Source organism: Laetiporus sulphureus (assembly GCF_001632365.1).
Source record: "Laetiporus sulphureus 93-53 unplaced genomic scaffold LAESUscaffold_1, whole genome shotgun sequence".
NCBI lineage: Eukaryota > Fungi > Basidiomycota > Agaricomycetes > Polyporales > Laetiporaceae > Laetiporus > Laetiporus sulphureus.
The window spans coordinates 2,028,463-2,044,690 of record NW_024468510.1 but is presented as its reverse complement, the minus strand read 5'-3'; the positions used below and the strand labels follow the sequence as shown (position 1 = coordinate 2,044,690).

Genomic DNA, 16,228 nt, shown 5'->3' with positions numbered 1-16,228 from the left:
GTGAGATTGGTGAAATTAGAGCGCCCGGCGGCGAATGAGCCCGCCAAGCGTTCGTGCCGGCCACAACCCACATCAAAATAGCTTTGAACATACCTCATAACAATGTCCACACGCATAATCCCTTGCTCGCCTCCCCGTCAGCGAGAAAGAGTCAAGGCGCAGTTTCCAGTCGACGCCACCTAGCTGACCATACAAGGAAGTGCACTAAAAATGACTCGAAGAGTTATCGCTGGTTTTCGTATCCCACCGTCACCGTATCGCAATGCAGCAGACCGAAAATTCACTGGATGTCGCCATCGGCATTCTCGGTATGTGGTATTTTGCTATTGCTATGGTCTAATGCCAACGTCATGGTGTAGCTATGCAGGGTGCATTCGCAGAGCATCAGGTGATGCTGCAGAAGCTCTCGCTGAAGAGACATATTGTCATCGTGCTGGTGAGGACCTCTGAGGATCTCGCAAGGTGTGATGCACTCATCATTCCAGGTGGAGGTGAGTGAATGTGTCGCAGATGGCCATCGGAACGCAAGATACTGACAATGTCGTGTGACTGATAGAGTCGACCACGATTGCACTCCTTGCGCGGTTAGCTGGCCTTCTGGGCCCGCTGCGGGAGTTCGTGAAGAAGAAGCCGGTGTGGGGCACATGCGCAGGTGCTATCTTGCTTGCCCAGGCGGCGGAGGGGACGAAGAAGGGCGGTCAGGAGCTGCTGGGAGGCATGTCTGTCACTGTGTGTAGAAATGGCTGGGGATCCCAGGTGCGTTCGCACCCCCCTTTCCTCGTGCTTCTAATGGCCCTTACGACTCCATATGAGTAGGTAGAGTCCTTTGAGGCACCACTAGAGGTGGAGAGTCTGCGCGATCCTGATCGGCCATTCCATGGCGTCTTCATTCGCGCTCCCGTAAGTCAAGTGCGCTCTCGTCTCGTTGCATTGTCTCACAGCCCCTTAGGTCGTCCTATCACTCAATCCGTCCCCAACCGACCCGCCCATGCAGATCATCTCCCGCATATCTACCTCTCTACTACCGCACTCACAGACGATCGTTCCTTCCGACGAGGACGACACTGACCCACGCGACCCGCGCACGATCGTCGCACTTCGGCAGGGCCGCCATCTCCTCACAAGCTTCCATCCCGAGCTCACGAAAGACGACCGTTTCCATGAGTACTTTGTACGGGAATGCGTGCTGTCGTCCCTGTCATAGGCGGGGACGAGGGGCGTTGTAATATATTGTGGCATCTAGACGGATCGCGGATGTATGTGCGCACAGCATCGTTATACAGTGCAAAGTAACATGGGACAACATGTGTAGACAATTATACCTACGAATATCCCGCTTGCCGAGGTATGCTATTATCTCGCGCTCTTGCACAAACCTCCGATGGTCCATCGGATCACCCGTCCATGTATGGCATTTGTCTCGATTTACTAGGACGCTTGCATTCGTATGAGGCACCTGCAACGCAATTTTTCGGTGATAAGACCATTCACATCGGATGCTGAAGAAGATCTATGCCCACATGCATTCAGAAGCGATTGTTCAGGCCTCCCACAAGTGTCTTGAGATCGGATTGGACCTGCTATGAATATCACACTTCGTAATGCGGCTTGGATCAGCACCCACCATTCACATATAAGTCTGCCCTCCGAGAGACGGCCGCCCCTGGTGCTAGGACATAGCCCGCTCGCTTCATCCTTCCAAAGGTAGACGTACGAAGCATGTTTCCCCGGCTCTGTCAGGCGACGCTCCTGTATATTATCCTACTCGCAATTGGGAACGCGGGGGTTGCTGCCCGAAAGCTGATGACGAAGGACGGGCTCCGCGCACACCAGCAAGAGGCAGCGAAGAGCTGGGTGCCGACAAGACGTGCAAATGGATCTGGAGGCGTCCAGAACATAACATTCGCTAATCCCCGAGCTTCAGGTAGGTGAAATATGCTGTCCTTGTAGTTATCAGCTCAGAGACCGCGCTTGAGCCAGAATTCTATGTGGATGGCGCTAATATTCCTCTGGTGCTTTTCGATGTTGGTCCTAGTTGGGCAGGACTGCTTCCCATTAGCAGCGATGCCAATGAGACTAGACAGGTCAGCCAGCACTCTGCATGATCTTACGTGATGGGCGTACATACGGCCGCCGAATGTACAGCTGTTCTTCTGGTTTTTCCCTCCTGGCCCCGAAGGCAGCCTAGACGACCTGATATTCTGGTGAGTGACCTCCTGTCGCCAGTATTTCTGTTGGTGCAGGTGCATACATGTGGCTTGACCAGGACAAACGGAGGCCCGGGATGCTCTTCACTTGAAGGCTCCTTGCAGGAAAACGGGGTAAGTGCGGAGGATGATGGCACTATGAGACCATGCGTGATACGAAGAGAACATGCAGCCTTTCACTTGGTCCTGGGGGCAGGCGCATCCAACTGTTAATGAGCAAAGCTGGACGAACCTGTCCAGCATCCTCTACGTCGAGCAGCCCGTGGGTACTGGCTTCTCCTTAGGAGTGCCGAACATTCAGGTATGGGATGCGATGCTTGCAGGTTCGTCTGAAACTGCCAAGGCTGACGTTGCTTTTAACGTGATTGTAGAATGAAGACGAACTCGCGGAACAGCTGGTTGGCTTCCTTCAGCAATTCTTTGAAGTGTTTTCGGAACTGAAAGGCAAAAATCTATACCTGACGGGGGAAAGCGTGAGTGAGATCCCCGCATCATCATGATCACATGCCTGCAGACTGACGACAAGTTAGTATGCTGGAATGTACATCCCGTGTCAGTTGCCGAACCTTCGACGAGATGTCGTGTCGATACTGATCCCGAATGAAAAGACACCGCCAATTACATATACGAGAACCCTGATCTCTTGGATCTATCGCTGAAGGGCTTCTGGATCTCTGATCGTGCGCAGACTTTCCTCGGTCCTAAAACGCGCCGTTGATCCGCGTTCTCTAGCTCTGATCTCCTGGGATGTCGTACAAGAGGAGATCCCCGCTGTCGACTTTGTTCACAGCTACCTGAACGTATTCTCCCTCAAGTATATGCCTCCAAATTGCCTGTCGGTTATCATCTGTTGCTAAATATTGACTACAGTGAGACCTTCATGGCTGAGCTGGATGCCACGGCTGCTGCATGCAATTACACGGGTTACTATGAGAAGTATGTGACCTACCCGCCCGCAGGTCAACTGCCACTTCCTGGCAGTTCTGTCGAGTTTGATCCCGGCTGTGATGTCTGGGATGCGATCTTTTACGCTGCGTTGATCGTGAATCCAGCCTTTAACGTCTATCGGATCTTTGACACTGTGAGTGGAGTGACCTCTATCAGTTGGTGGGTCTCTCGACTTAAAGCTGCTGGGATCATCAGTATCCTATTCTGTGGGATGTGCTCGGCTTCCCGTGGGTCTTCAAACAACGTCAGCTGTTGGTTGATGATACCATTTTTGAACAGAGGCTCTTTCCCACAAACTCAAACACCGATATACTTCAATCGCGATGACGTCAAGGCCCACATCCACGCTCCGATGTGGGTTAACTGGACAGAATGTTCGAACATCAACGTCTTCCCGAATGGCGATGCAAGTCTCCCGCCTGTGTTCACCGTCCTGCCGAGCGTGATTGAGAAGAGCGAGCGGGCAGTGATTGTCCACGGTTTGGCGGACTTCGTGTTGCTGTCACAAGGGTGAGTATTCGAGCTAGGCACAACCGTACTTTGTCGTTAACACCGCCGCATAGGGCAAGAATCGCAATCCAAAAGTGAGCTGTCCTAGTTTTATCACCATCCATATCAGTATTTAATCGCCAACGGGCTCACACTCAACGTGGCAGTATGACTTGTAAGTGTCGACACGGACCGAGCGATAGATTCACCATGCTGAGACTATCTTTGCAGGGAACGGTCTGCAAGGGTTCCAAAGCCCCATTGAGAATGACAGCTTCATCGTTGATGGAATCGGCGCTCTCGGAAACGCACACTACGAGCGAGGACTTGCTTACTATGAAGTTGACCTGAGCGGGCACATGTGAGTCACCATCATGACGGAAATGTCATTCCTTGCGTGGCGCATGCTCATCATCTTCAATCTTAGGGTGCCACAATTTTCTCCTGTGGTAAGTAACCATTTAGTCATGCAGACTGGTTCCAGGATTCCGACCTGTTGCTCCGTCTTTTTAGGCCGCATTCCAGATCATGGAGTATCTGATGGGATTCAGGGACGATCCCTACTGAGGGCCACGCGCAATGAATAGCATCTCTGTGAGCAGTTCGTAAAAATAGAATGGAAAATGTGCCTTTGGCGTCTCGAACAATCACCAGATGATGACAAACTTCTGGTGTGAGAACTTCTAAATTGATTACGCAAGGCGATAGAACTTACTACTGCGATGCCGGCACGTCCAGCATTCCGAACTTTGATACGATGAGAAAGGAATCTTGCGGGTGGCTGACTGTCCGTTACCGCCTTAGATACCGATGCGTTAGAACACTTGATAGCATGCAGTATCCACCTCGAGAAGAGTTGCACGGACCCTGATGTGGGCGTTGTCGAAACGAATATGGCAGACTTCGTCAAGGTGGAAGATCGTCCTTCAGTACAGCAGCAGATGCCAGTCGCACAATTACATACACTAGATACCTGAGGATGAAAGTCATGCATCGCAAATTTTTCCCACATATCGAAAGAATGGCACTCGGGGTCGCCAAGAGCTTCTGGCCGTATGCATCCGCAGCCTGCCATAGTTGCATTCCGATACAAGGCAACAGTGCCCACCTGCTGCGGGATGCCGGAAGTGTGCTTTCTCAAGAAACGGGGAAGCCTCATTGATTATCCGGTAGGCCCATGTGGGATGCAACCTCAAGAATATAATGTGCGACTGCACTCGCATGTGCATACTTACATTCCTGTTGTATCAGCCTTGTGATAGCGCGATGATGCCGCATGCGTTTCGACGAGCAACTTTTTCCCTGTTTGTGCTTTCTACGGTGGGGAGCACAGCAGTTTCTGCTCGACGGATCTCGAACCAGGTCCTCCAAGCGAAGCAGCAGGAAGCGGCGCAGAGATGGCTCCCGGAGCGCCTGCATAGTGGTGGTCCGGACACCGTCAAGAACATCACCTTCAATAACCCGCGCGCTTCAGGTAAAAATGTGTAAAAGGTCGTGATCCGGACTGCTGGATATTCCACAGAGTTCTACGTGGACGGCGCGAACATCCCGCTCGTAGATTTCGACGTTGGTCCTAGTTGGGCTGGTCTGCTTCCTATCAGCAATGCCATCGACGAAACCAGACAGGTTCACTTTGGTTCATGATGAGGCCACCGCCAGACTGATACGTCGTGATTCCAGCTGTTCTTCTGGTTCTTTCCTCCTGCACCGCAAGGTAGCCTCGATGACCTGATATTCTGGCGAGCTTGCACTACGTGTCTTTCTCTGCTATATCAAAGCCTTTTCGGTGGCTAGGACGAATGGAGGCCCTGGGTGTTCGGCGATGGAGGGGCTGTTGCAAGAGAACGGAGTGAGTGTTGATTGATGCCACGCGGTCGCTACCTGTGGCTGAACGCGGCACTCGTATCGCAGCCATTTAGCTGGTCACACGGACAGGCCAAACCCACTCCCAACCCATACAGCTGGACCAATCTATCGAGTATCCTATATGTCGACCAGCCGGTCGGGACAGGGTTCTCTCAAGGCGAGCCGAGCGTACAGGTACGCAAACGTGAAAATCGTTGAAAGCATCAAACAGAGCTAAAAATTCATGTCGACGCCTGCAGAATGAGGATGATGTCGCAGCGCAACTCGTCGGTTTCTTCCAACAGTTCCTGGAAGTATTTGAGGAACTGCAGGGAAAGAACTTCTATGTAACCGGAGAAAGCGTCAGTGATTTCCTCATAATTTCAGTTCACGAAGCGGACCGACTATTTGCAGTACGCCGGAATCTATGTTCCTTGTGAGTCCAGTGTGTTTCTTGGTACCGCGCTAGCGTTCACTGGGAGAAGATCTTGCAAATTACAATTATGAGAATCCTCGTGCACTGAACTTGACCCTCAAAGGATTCTGGATTTCTGATCGTAAGTCCATATCCAGAGGCTTCGACCGACGGGTTATGCTTGATAATCTATGCAGCTTCTGTATCCTGGGATGTAGTTCAAGAGCAGATTCCTGCTGTTAACTTCGTACATAAATACGAGAATGTTTTTGCCTTCCAGTACATCTTCCTGTATGCGCACCTCTTCTTACTAATTGAATTCGTGCTTCGTAGCACTTCGTTCATGGAGTTCCTTGACGCGACGGCCGAACGCTGCAACTATACTGATTACTACGAGACATACGTCACATACCCCCCGGCAGGTCTCCTGCCGCTCCCAGGCATATCCATCGAAGCCGACGAGGGCTGTGACGTATGGGACGCAATATTCAATGCTGCCCTTCTGATGAACCCTGCATTCAACATATATAGGATATTCGATACTGTGAGTGACAATCAGTGCACTTTAAAAGAGCATATAGTGACACATCGGGTTTCTAGTGGCCAATCTTATGGGACGTACTTGGCTTTCCGTGAGTTCTTCCTTAATGACATGCATGTTCTCTCATTCTCCAAATTCTGCAGGGGCTCTTTCCCGCAAACTCAAGTCTCGCCTCTCTACTTCAACCGCGTGGATGTAAAGGAGCACATCCATGCCCCCGGAGACGTTGACTGGGCAGAATGCTCGGACATCAACGTCTTTCCGAATGGTGACAATAGCCTACCGCCTGCATTTACTGTTCTGCCGAACGTCATCGAGAAGAGCGAACGGGCAGTTATCGTTCACGGGTTAGCAGACTTTGTACTGATCGCGGAGGGGTAGGTCTCCTGATGCTTGTATGGACGCCCGAGCTGATGTCGGGCAATCGGATTGATTGCAGAACGAGAATCATGATTCAGAAGTGTGTCCATAAAGCTCAGAAATGTGAAAGCATAGGCTAACATATTCTCTATCGCTTGAAATTAGTATGACGTGTAAGTCACCGTACATCCATGCCTTGAAACAATTTATCACTTGTGTATCAACAGGGAACGGGGCACAGGGTTTCCAGACACCCATCGCAAGTGATAGCTTCATCATCGACGGAGTGGGCTCCCTCGGAAGTGTGCATTCAGAGCGTGGCCTGACGTACTTTGAGGTTGAACTAGCTGGTCACATGTAAGCGTCCCAATTTCCTACATGGCCGGTGTCCAGCTCTGATGCCGTCAAATCTCAGGGTCCCTGAATTTTCTCCAGCGGTGAGTTGATACTTGCAAGCCGATATAACGTGCAACCCATGATTGATTTGACGTATTGTAGGCTGCATTTACAGATTATGCAGTATCTCATGGGACTCAGGGACACCCCTTCGGTGATGGTTGAAGACCAGATTGTACTAGCAAAGTAGGCAGGGTTCAGAACACTTACATGGCGGTACACGATACCTTGACGTGCTTGTGTATCTCATGAATGACTACATACATATCTGAGATCCAGGGCATCGCAGTGAACTCTTGTATGCCAATTCTGAGGGCATGATAGCCGCGAAGATCCTCGTTGCAATCAGGACAGGCCGTACAAGTTGACAACGCAAGTTGCACCACGTTGAATATGATGTATCATGTGTGGGTTGAAAAGCCTGTTCAGCGATCGACGAGGCCATCTTTATCGCTGCATCACCAGATGTGCATTGAAAACAGAATTAATCAGTACTTGCTGGGAGACGCGTACTAGCTGGCGTTACATAACGCGTCGCGTCGCGCTCCAGCCTTCAATGCTGACCGCGTTTTTGCCAAATTGGGTAAACTCGTGGGAGGACCGCAGTTGTGCACTCATCCAGCCATCTCAATCTGCTTCTTTCAGTTCTAGCGACTTCCCCAGCCTCGTGGACGGACTTTACGCGGTGAAGCCTCGTGATCTTATCCTAGTACAAGTACAAGCAGCAAGGCAGCCATGAGGCTCATGCATAGCGAGGACGAGGTCATCCCGCTGCAGCATCGCCCTCACGTCTCACCAGCCATGGGCGAAATTCGTAGGTTCAAAGACCCGGTGCATGACTATAGTGAGCTCCAGTGCTTGCCGCAAGCGTGTCATTGATACTCATGCAGGGCGAATGTGCTAAGTGCCGTTCAGCACGGAGATATGTGCGATCATTGATACGTGAGTCCTTGACGCGTCTGAGCCCATTTGTTTACCTTCCAGACGACGAGCAGACCTCAGTTCCAACGCCTGCGGAACATTAAGCAACTGGGAACATCCTACTATGTTTGGCCCGGTGCGTCGCACAACCGCTTCGAGCATAGTCTGGGTACGTCCCTCCACCTACTCATCTTATTCCCATATCTCTGCCCCCTTCGCTCATATATGGATTTTTCACCTGGTATGAACGGTAGGCGTTGCGTATCTATGCCAGCTCATGGCGGAGCACCTGCAGAAAGCACAGCCAGAGCTGGACATCACCCGCCGGGACATCAAGTGTGTCACGATTGCAGGACTATGCCATGATCTCGGGCATGGGCCCTGGAGCCACGTCTGGGACGGATTGTTCATTCCCCGTGCATTGTCAGTGGTCTCCATCAAGTGCCACAGGGGGATTGCGTTGGTAATCTTGTGATGCAGGCCAAATGTGAAGTGGAGACACGAAGACGCATCGGACATGATGTTTGACGCGTTGTTGAAGGACAACGAGCTCGAACTTGAGGAGCGCGATGCGTCCTTCATTAAGGCGCTCATCTTAGGGGACCCGTCAAAGTGCATGTATGTGGAGATGCTGCCATTGATGGTGAACCACTGATGTTGTGCAGAGGGCAAGAAGAGAAGCGGTTTCTGTTTGACATCGTTGCAAACAAGCGCAACGGGCTCGACGTCGACAAGTAAGCAGGGGCTGTTCTCTGCGTTCACCATTTCATCCAATGACCACTTTTTAGGTTCGACTATATCGGCCGCGATACGCACGCCATCGATGTGAAGGGAAACCTCTCGCTGACTAGGTGAGGATAATCATGGTAGCCCGCTCTTGATTTATATCGTCCTGCCTCTAGATTAATACATTCAGCGCGGGTCATCGACGACGAGATCTGCTACGATATCAAGGATGCCAACCAGATATACGAACCGTGCTATACTAGGTTTAGCCTACATAAGCGTATCTATAATCATAAGACTGGTATGGCTGATTCTCCCACCTTCTTGCCTTAGCTGACCGCGAGCTACAGCAAGGGCCATCGAGTACATGCTCACTGACGCGCTAATGGCTGCTGAGCCGTATATGAACTTTGCTAATGATATCTTCAATCCTGAGAAGTATCTACACTTGACAGATGACATCAGGGCAACGATCGAGGCATCCGACAATCCCGTAAGTGACCAATCCAGTAATATTTCAAATATTATCTGACTAGTCAATGACAGGATCTGAACAACGCCAAGGCGATCTTGCACCGGATCCACAAGCGAGACCTGTACAAGCTCGTTGATTACAAGGTCTTCGAGTGGGCACACTACGACATCTGCCGATCTCACTTCACGCCGAAGGGCATCGTGGAGGCTGCCAAGGCGAATAACAGTGCAGCAGCAGTGCAGGACTTGCAGCTAGACCACGTCATTGTCGATTTCTCGAAGATGCATTATGGAATGCAGGATAAGAACCCACTGGATTCGGTTAAGTTCTACTCGAAGCGGCATCCCAATAGTGAGTATTGATTGATATCTCTCTGTGGATGAGAAAACGCTCAATTGGAGTGTTGTCAGAGTGCCAGAGCGCGCAGCCCGGGGATATTTCGTTGCTGATGCCTGCGGTGTTCGGCGAGGTCCTAGTGCGCATATACACAAGGGATTCGCGGTAAATTCTCTTTACTATAACGGCGGTGAATGGTTCCGATGCTAAATTTGATCCGCAGCTTCCATGGCCTGATCCAAGCCGGCTACAATGCACTTTTAACCACGCTGCCTTCGATATCAGACGGACCTGCGTCATCTACCCTCTGGGACGACCTGAGGCTCACTCCGGAGCTCGAACATACAGCGCTCGCGCCACGTCCAACGAAACGCACGTTTTCTCGGGTGCAGAGCGCCGGTGCGCGGCTGTTCAGCGTGTCGCCCAATAACTTCACGGCGGTGCCCGCGGACTTCACAGGTGGGAAACGGGCGCGTAAGGGGGAGGGGCGGTCGCTGTCACCGTCGCCGAAGAGGAAGAAAGCGGACTAGATGATTGGCTAGTCCGGTATTCAGTCTCGATGTGACGGGCTGAATACGTTGATGGGTAGGACTCTTACTCTGCGCATGTCCAAATTGCTATCGTGTATTAGTGCTTTGCGATCGCTTTCTCGCTTTGGTGTTGTTAGACTGACAGGCTTATTCTCGGCACCTTCTATGAATTAAGTGCATCTCAATACAGGGACATTTCATCTAAGATCTGGCTTCCCATGCTCATCTCAGGAGCAATAGATGCTCTATTTGAGCTCACATACTAGTATGAGACGATGCCTTCAAGTTCTTCTTGAGCCTCTTAGAGTTCAACGAGCCGGTTCAGTCGAATACAGACAAGCAACTTACATAACATCTGAAAATCACGGTCATATGTCGCGACACAGTAGGATCGCTACTGGAAGTTTGTCTCGGTAATGCCACGAGCGTAGGCGAAGCGATATTGGTTTCATCAAACCGGCAACACGTTTGCTCGATGTTCATGCGTAGCAATATATTTCTTGCTCCAGCAGACCCTTTGGATGTTTCTGGATTCTAATTCCGTATCGGGGATGAGAATTGCATACTTTGCGGTCGATGAAAGTCAGCGAAGAGAACCACTTTGTCAAATACGGCAAAGGACTGGTAACAAGCCGGCTGGCGGCCGGATACGAAGCGCATACTGCAATCGCGGATCCCATGTTACAGTACTTACTACAACTACACGGATCCCAACTATTAACTCACGGTACTCTTCAAGTTTTTGATGAGCTCTCCTCGCAGCTGCCACTGCCAATCGCCAGGGCGTGACGGAGCGTGATATCCATCGTATGTGACGACGGTCACGCACGAAACGGAGGCGAGTGGCGGGCGTAAGTTGGACGAGAACAGGATCGACACCGCTGGCCAGTTCATCGCTCTCTCCCTCTCCCTCTCCTATTTCCTCCTCGAATTCCCTGTCCGTTCTCAACGGCGAGCTCTCAATATACCGTGCTTGCTGTCGCTGGTCGAACTGTGGTCGATATGACTGCAATGGACGCCTCGCAGGTGTCTCCTGGTATCGAGTCTACCCCCGCTCCTGCCGTCAGTAGCCTCCGCTCGCGGTTCGAGCAGCTCGCTGCGGATACCGCTGCCACCTCTGTGACGAGCAGGCCATCCAGTACTTATGGCTATCTGTCTCCGGACCCATCTGGCTCTCGTCCGCGCGCGAATTCGGCCTTCATCGAGGCCAAGCAGGATCTCCATGCATTGCGGCCAGCCTCGTCTTCTTCTGATCTTAAGTCTGGCACGAAAAGACCCCCTCCGCCTCCTCCCACTCGTCATTCGGGCTCGTCGTCACCATCGCCGCGTCCTAGCCCGCTTCTGCGCCCGGTCATTATTCCTGATCCTTCGCCGTCCCCGCTGGTCACCGAAAGCATCCTGGTCTTAGATAGCCGGCCTTCTTCATCTGTTAATCCCACTGCATTAGCTCGAAAGCCTCCTCCGCCACCGCCTCTCCTTGAACACAGGTCTGAAAGTACTGCCTCACAGCGCAGTTCCGCCGTTTCATCTCTTGTGAGCAAGTTCGGGTAAGTGCCCCAATCTCTTCATCTTTCAGATTTCTTGCTAGACCACCTCTTGCGCTACGTTGGATGCTACTCGAACGCGTTCAATCGCGACCACAAGCTCAAGTATGTGGTGAGCTGCACTCGGACGAGCACAAGGGGTGTGCATTCAGAGATATTACTTTGCGCAATGCGCCCAATTATAAGGTGCCATGTGTAGATGGCAGCTTCGTTGTCGCTTTTCTCAGCATTGATATACGCAGTTGCTAGGCCCCTCCTTTCATTTCGAGATGCGCGCTCCGAGGCGACATTCCGATCGGGCATATTTCGCATATAAATCAATCTCGACTGGGATGGCACTGACCCTGCTCACCAGACATGGACCGCCGCCGGTCCCCCCAAACAGACCTATGCATGCGCAGAATCGGATTTCGTCGCTTGATGTAACGACGGCGAGTCCCAGCGCCTCTGAATCAAGTTTGAATGGAATAGCAGAATCCCTAAAACCCCGCCCCCCGCATCCTCCGTGCAACCATCACGCCTCCTCCAGCACATCTTCATTCAGCAGTGCTATTTCCAATCGTTCTTTACAGTGCCGGGATCCGTTCGAGGACATGTCAGATTCAGAGACCGCGGTAGCAGCACACCCGCCTCCTCTTCCTGTACGACGAAATGGGGTTCATCGAGACAGAGAACATGACTGTAACGGACATGAAAGGAGTCTTTCGACATCAAGTAGCTCTAGCAACCTCAGCAGCTCTAGTAGCTCCTCGAATGAAAGTGGCGTCAGTGCTGGTCATGTTCCCATGCCTTCAGCACAGCGCGCGCCTTCCCCTCGACTGTCAATCCCTCCCCCGCGACCTCCCCCGCGCCATAAGTCTTCGCTTCCACTTACCACGCACCTCGTTATACCCTCTTCCGCTTCTAGTTCAGCATCTGTCTCCCCGCCTCCTCTCCCCGCCCGCAAAAGCCCTGCAACGCCAGTTGAAGAACCATCGCGACACCCACCAGTCCGGATGCATGATGCGGAAGCGCATGGCCAACCGCCACCACCTCATTCCAACGTGTCCCCAGCTGGAGAACGCAAAAACTTCAGGTCCCTTCCGCCACCGCCTACGCGCGTCATCGGTCTGAATGACAAATTGCCGCCCCCGCGTCGTCATGTGCCGTCGGGCTCATCCAGTGAGTCAGAGGAAGAAGAATTCAAGAAGGTTGAGCTGCTCCCCGATGCTAGTCGCGCATCTCGCAGGCCACCTACTGTCGATTGTCATAACTACTCTGAATTTAATATTCATGTGCCCGCATACACCAGCGTCGTGACAGTGGCCGGCCATACGGTTGCAGTGGCGCACCATCATCATATCAGGATATATGACCTTGCCGTGTCGGATACCCCAATATGGAACATCGACACGAAGGACGTGGGGCTTGACAAGCTGAATGGATTCAAAGTCACCGCGATGGAGTTTCGGCCATCAGCAAGTGACGGCGACAGGGGGTGCTTCCTGTGGATCGGGACGAAGGACGGCGCGCTGCTCGAGCTCGACGTCAGGACGGGTGCCATCGTCGGCGTCAAGCCTGCTGCGCATGCGCACACGGTGACGCACATGTTCCGATATGCACGGTCGATGGTGACAATGGACGACACGGGCAAGGTGCTCGTGTTCTCGCCAGAACATGAAGGGAGCGAGGATATCCGCCTGACATCCACACAGCCGCGGGTGGTGCGCATTGCGGACAAGCAGGAGTTCGCAAAGATGCTCGGCGGGCAGCTATGGACGTCGATGCGTGACCTAGGCGGCGCGAGCACCGTCGCAAGCACGTCGCGTGGGCCGATCGTGCGCGTGTACGACGTCTTCTCACCTGGAAGCATCGGGCGTTCAATATTACCATCTGAGCACCTCGGCGCAGTTACATCGGGTACAATCCTGCCATCGCACGCGGACCACGTCTACCTTGGGCACGAAGGCGGGCACGTTTCCGTGTGGAATCTCGCGACAAAGGACCACATACCGGCATGCGAGGAGGTGATCAAGGTGTCAACTTCCGATGTGTTGAGCTTGGAGGGCGTGAACAATAGATTGTGGGCGGGCGGGCGGGTTGGCATGGTCTCTGCGTACGACGTCGTCCCGAGGCCGTGGGTCGTGACGAATTGTTGGCAAGCGCATACAAAACTGCCTGTGCTGCGGTTGGCGGTGGACACTTGGAGTATCGAGAAGCTTGGTAGACTGACTGTATTCAGTGTTGGTAGGGACGAGAGGCTGCGTTTCTGGGATGGTCTGCTTGGGACTGAGTGGGTCGGTGAGTGTACCGTCCAGTACATTTTACAATCTCTGGGTTCTAATGCTACGTCCTCTAGACAACGAACTCATGAAACGCGAAGGCGAGTTCAGTACGTTCAGGAACATCAACGCGATCATCATCTCGTGGAACCTCGACTCCGCCAAACCAGACGTATTGACGGGATGTCCAGAGAATGTGAATTTTCTGCACGACGCGCTCACGAGTATCGAGGACCCCGACATCATCGCGTTCGGGTTCCAAGAACTCATCGATCTCGAAAGCCGCAAGATGGCCGCTAAGACGGTGCTGCTGGGCGGGAAGAACAAAAACGCCGACGGAATGATATCGCAGAAGGTCACTACAGCATACAAGAAATGGTTCGACCGTCTCGGCCTCGCGGTCAAGCTAGCTATGCCACCGGACGTGCCGTATACCGTCATTCATACAGAGAACCTTGTCGGGCTTTTCAGCTGCGTCTTCGTCAAGAATGTTGAGCGAGTATCACTAAAACACGTAGCAATCACTACTATCAAGCGCGGCATGGGTGGACGGTATGGTAACAAGGTTAGTGATTGTTGATAGACCCCGATCCACATTGCTTAATTCTGGGGATAGGGCGGCATTGTTGCGCGGTTTGTCATTGATGACACGTCCCTTTGTTTCATTAATTGCCACCTTGCTGCTGGACAACATCACGTCCGCCATCGCAATGCCGACGTTGCAGCAATTTTGGAGGAGAAATCGGTATTCCCCGAGTCGGACGCGATCGAGGAACCTCTAGCATATGTGAATGGCGGTGATGGTTCCATGGTGCTTGACCATGAGATGGTCTTTGTGAGTTGTCTTAATGAGTCAGTCGGAACCAGATATCTCACTCTTAGTTGTCATGCAGATCAATGGTGACATGAATTACCGCATTGATCAGCGCCGGGAACCTGTCATAGCCGCTGTCAGGGCTGGCGAGTTCGAAAGTCTTCTGGCTCACGACCAGCTGCTGAAAGAAATGAAGTTCAACCGCGGCTTTCGTTTACGGTCCTTCGTCGAGGGACCAATCACTTTCCCGCCGACGTACAAGTACGACAGGCGGTCAAACGAGTACGACACGTCGGATAAGGCCCGAGTTCCCGCCTGGTGCGATCGAGTACTGTGGCGGTCGCGTGAACCATCTCGCGTCACGCAACTTCATTACAAGCGCTACGAGGCGAACGTGTCGGACCACCGACCGATTTCTGCTGGCTTCAGAATCACTGTTAAGTCGGTGCAGCACGAGGCTCGGGCGCGAGTTAGGGCAGAGATAGTGGCGATGTGGAAGCAACACGAACAGAACCTCCTGCAGGCAGCACAGCAGTTCTTCATTGATCAGGCGATGATATGATACCTAGTTGGCGTTTTTATTTTTGCCGCTCCACGGCTTGGTCAAACAGTGTTGCATTAGACCGTGGACGATCGTATGGACTTGGCATAGGACAGGATATCCGTGTATCAGTTGATTTGTAGTATCTTTATAATTCACTGTAATAGACGAGGCATGACTACACAGTACCGCCTTTCGCTCGCTCGATCACCCATGGATGGCAGTTCCAATATGCTTTGTACGTGGATTATCCAGCACACCGACACCCCGGACATGAAGCTGTTTTTCAACGCATGATATGCGTCAGGCTCCTTTCTTCAGGATCTTGGGGTCCCAGAGGCCCCCGAGCAACTCTTACATATGAGTGTCGCAGAAATGAGCAGGCCCATGACTATATCACGTCTTGTAACGATATATCACGGACACCTGTCACGCCATGTCAGAGTTTTGAAATCAGATTTGTTTGTGAGACAGCATGTATGAGGCCCCTTTTATGAGGGGCCCCTTTGGACAAAAATAAAAAAGCAGCTTTCGGAAAGTGAAAACGAAGCGAAAAGCAAAACAAAAAATGATTTTCAAATACGTGAGCACCTGCTTTGGCGCCATGCCTGCTTATGACGCTAAAACCCGATTAGATAACCTTTTCGGGCGCTTTGAGTGAGAGATAATTCCTTCCGAAACAGCTGATGTGCTCACAAAGCCGTTCACGCACGAGAAGCATGGGCGATTGGTCCTGCCTACCTCTCACTGAGTGGGCATGTTGGAAGGAGAGTATTTGGGCACATCAAGTGGTAGGAGGGTGAGTGAGTGGCTGGCATGAGGTCAATGAACATCTGGCAGATAGCATCCCAGGTACTGGCATGTTTTGTTCTGTCACGA

General features: G+C 52.1%; 6 protein-coding genes across 6 annotated transcripts; all 6 read left to right on the top strand.

Moving 5' to 3' along the window:
- Nucleotides 1-262: 262 nt before the first annotated feature.
- On the top strand, nt 263-1,204 carry LAESUDRAFT_733709 (SNO glutamine amidotransferase; the record flags this gene model as incomplete). The annotated part of the gene is made up of 5 exons (XM_040910439.1): nt 263-308; nt 360-491; nt 557-756; nt 817-900; nt 950-1,204. The coding sequence occupies 5 exons, from the start codon at nt 263-265 to the stop codon at nt 1,202-1,204; spliced, it is 717 nt and encodes a 238-aa protein (XP_040770750.1).
- Nucleotides 1,205-1,719: 515 nt separating this feature from the next.
- LAESUDRAFT_638818 (alpha/beta-hydrolase) lies at nt 1,720-4,211 on the top strand (the record flags this gene model as incomplete). The annotated part of the gene is made up of 17 exons (XM_040903494.1): nt 1,720-1,924; nt 1,981-2,084; nt 2,146-2,204; nt 2,267-2,321; nt 2,380-2,508; nt 2,579-2,680; nt 2,738-2,759; nt 2,816-2,887; nt 2,940-3,021; nt 3,078-3,288; nt 3,351-3,382; nt 3,435-3,665; nt 3,719-3,739; nt 3,812-3,819; nt 3,876-4,005; nt 4,072-4,093; nt 4,158-4,211. 17 exons carry the CDS (start codon nt 1,720-1,722, stop codon nt 4,209-4,211), a joined length of 1,539 nt encoding a protein of 512 aa, XP_040770749.1.
- A 612-nt stretch (nt 4,212-4,823) lies between these two features.
- LAESUDRAFT_740388 (alpha/beta-hydrolase) lies at nt 4,824-7,457 on the top strand. The gene is made up of 17 exons (XM_040911076.1): nt 4,824-5,118; nt 5,167-5,270; nt 5,325-5,383; nt 5,439-5,493; nt 5,556-5,684; nt 5,750-5,851; nt 5,904-5,925; nt 5,975-6,046; nt 6,102-6,183; nt 6,238-6,448; nt 6,505-6,536; nt 6,589-6,822; nt 6,885-6,905; nt 6,971-6,978; nt 7,033-7,162; nt 7,221-7,242; nt 7,304-7,457. The coding sequence occupies exons 1-17, from the start codon at nt 4,848-4,850 to the stop codon at nt 7,364-7,366; spliced, it is 1,617 nt and encodes a 538-aa protein (XP_040770748.1). The 5' UTR covers nt 4,824-4,847; the 3' UTR covers nt 7,367-7,457.
- A 357-nt stretch (nt 7,458-7,814) lies between these two features.
- LAESUDRAFT_719570 (HD-domain/PDEase-like protein) lies at nt 7,815-10,402 on the top strand. Its single transcript, XM_040907660.1, has 12 exons — nt 7,815-8,045; nt 8,107-8,143; nt 8,197-8,291; nt 8,377-8,545; nt 8,603-8,740; nt 8,788-8,856; nt 8,911-8,973; nt 9,025-9,149; nt 9,199-9,341; nt 9,395-9,674; nt 9,734-9,824; nt 9,883-10,402. Exons 1-12 carry the CDS (start codon nt 7,937-7,939, stop codon nt 10,187-10,189), a joined length of 1,626 nt encoding a protein of 541 aa, XP_040770747.1. The 5' UTR covers nt 7,815-7,936; the 3' UTR covers nt 10,190-10,402.
- A 661-nt stretch (nt 10,403-11,063) lies between these two features.
- Nucleotides 11,064-11,871, top strand: LAESUDRAFT_36084 (uncharacterized protein). The gene has a single exon (XM_040902168.1). It carries the CDS (start codon nt 11,192-11,194, stop codon nt 11,738-11,740), a length of 549 nt encoding a protein of 182 aa, XP_040770746.1. The 5' UTR covers nt 11,064-11,191; the 3' UTR covers nt 11,741-11,871.
- An 857-nt stretch (nt 11,872-12,728) lies between these two features.
- LAESUDRAFT_640620 (DNase I-like protein) lies at nt 12,729-15,370 on the top strand (the record flags this gene model as incomplete). The annotated part of the gene is made up of 4 exons (XM_040903610.1): nt 12,729-14,013; nt 14,072-14,559; nt 14,611-14,829; nt 14,888-15,370. 4 exons carry the CDS (start codon nt 12,729-12,731, stop codon nt 15,368-15,370), a joined length of 2,475 nt encoding a protein of 824 aa, XP_040770745.1.
- Between the last annotated feature and the right edge of the window lie 858 nt (nt 15,371-16,228).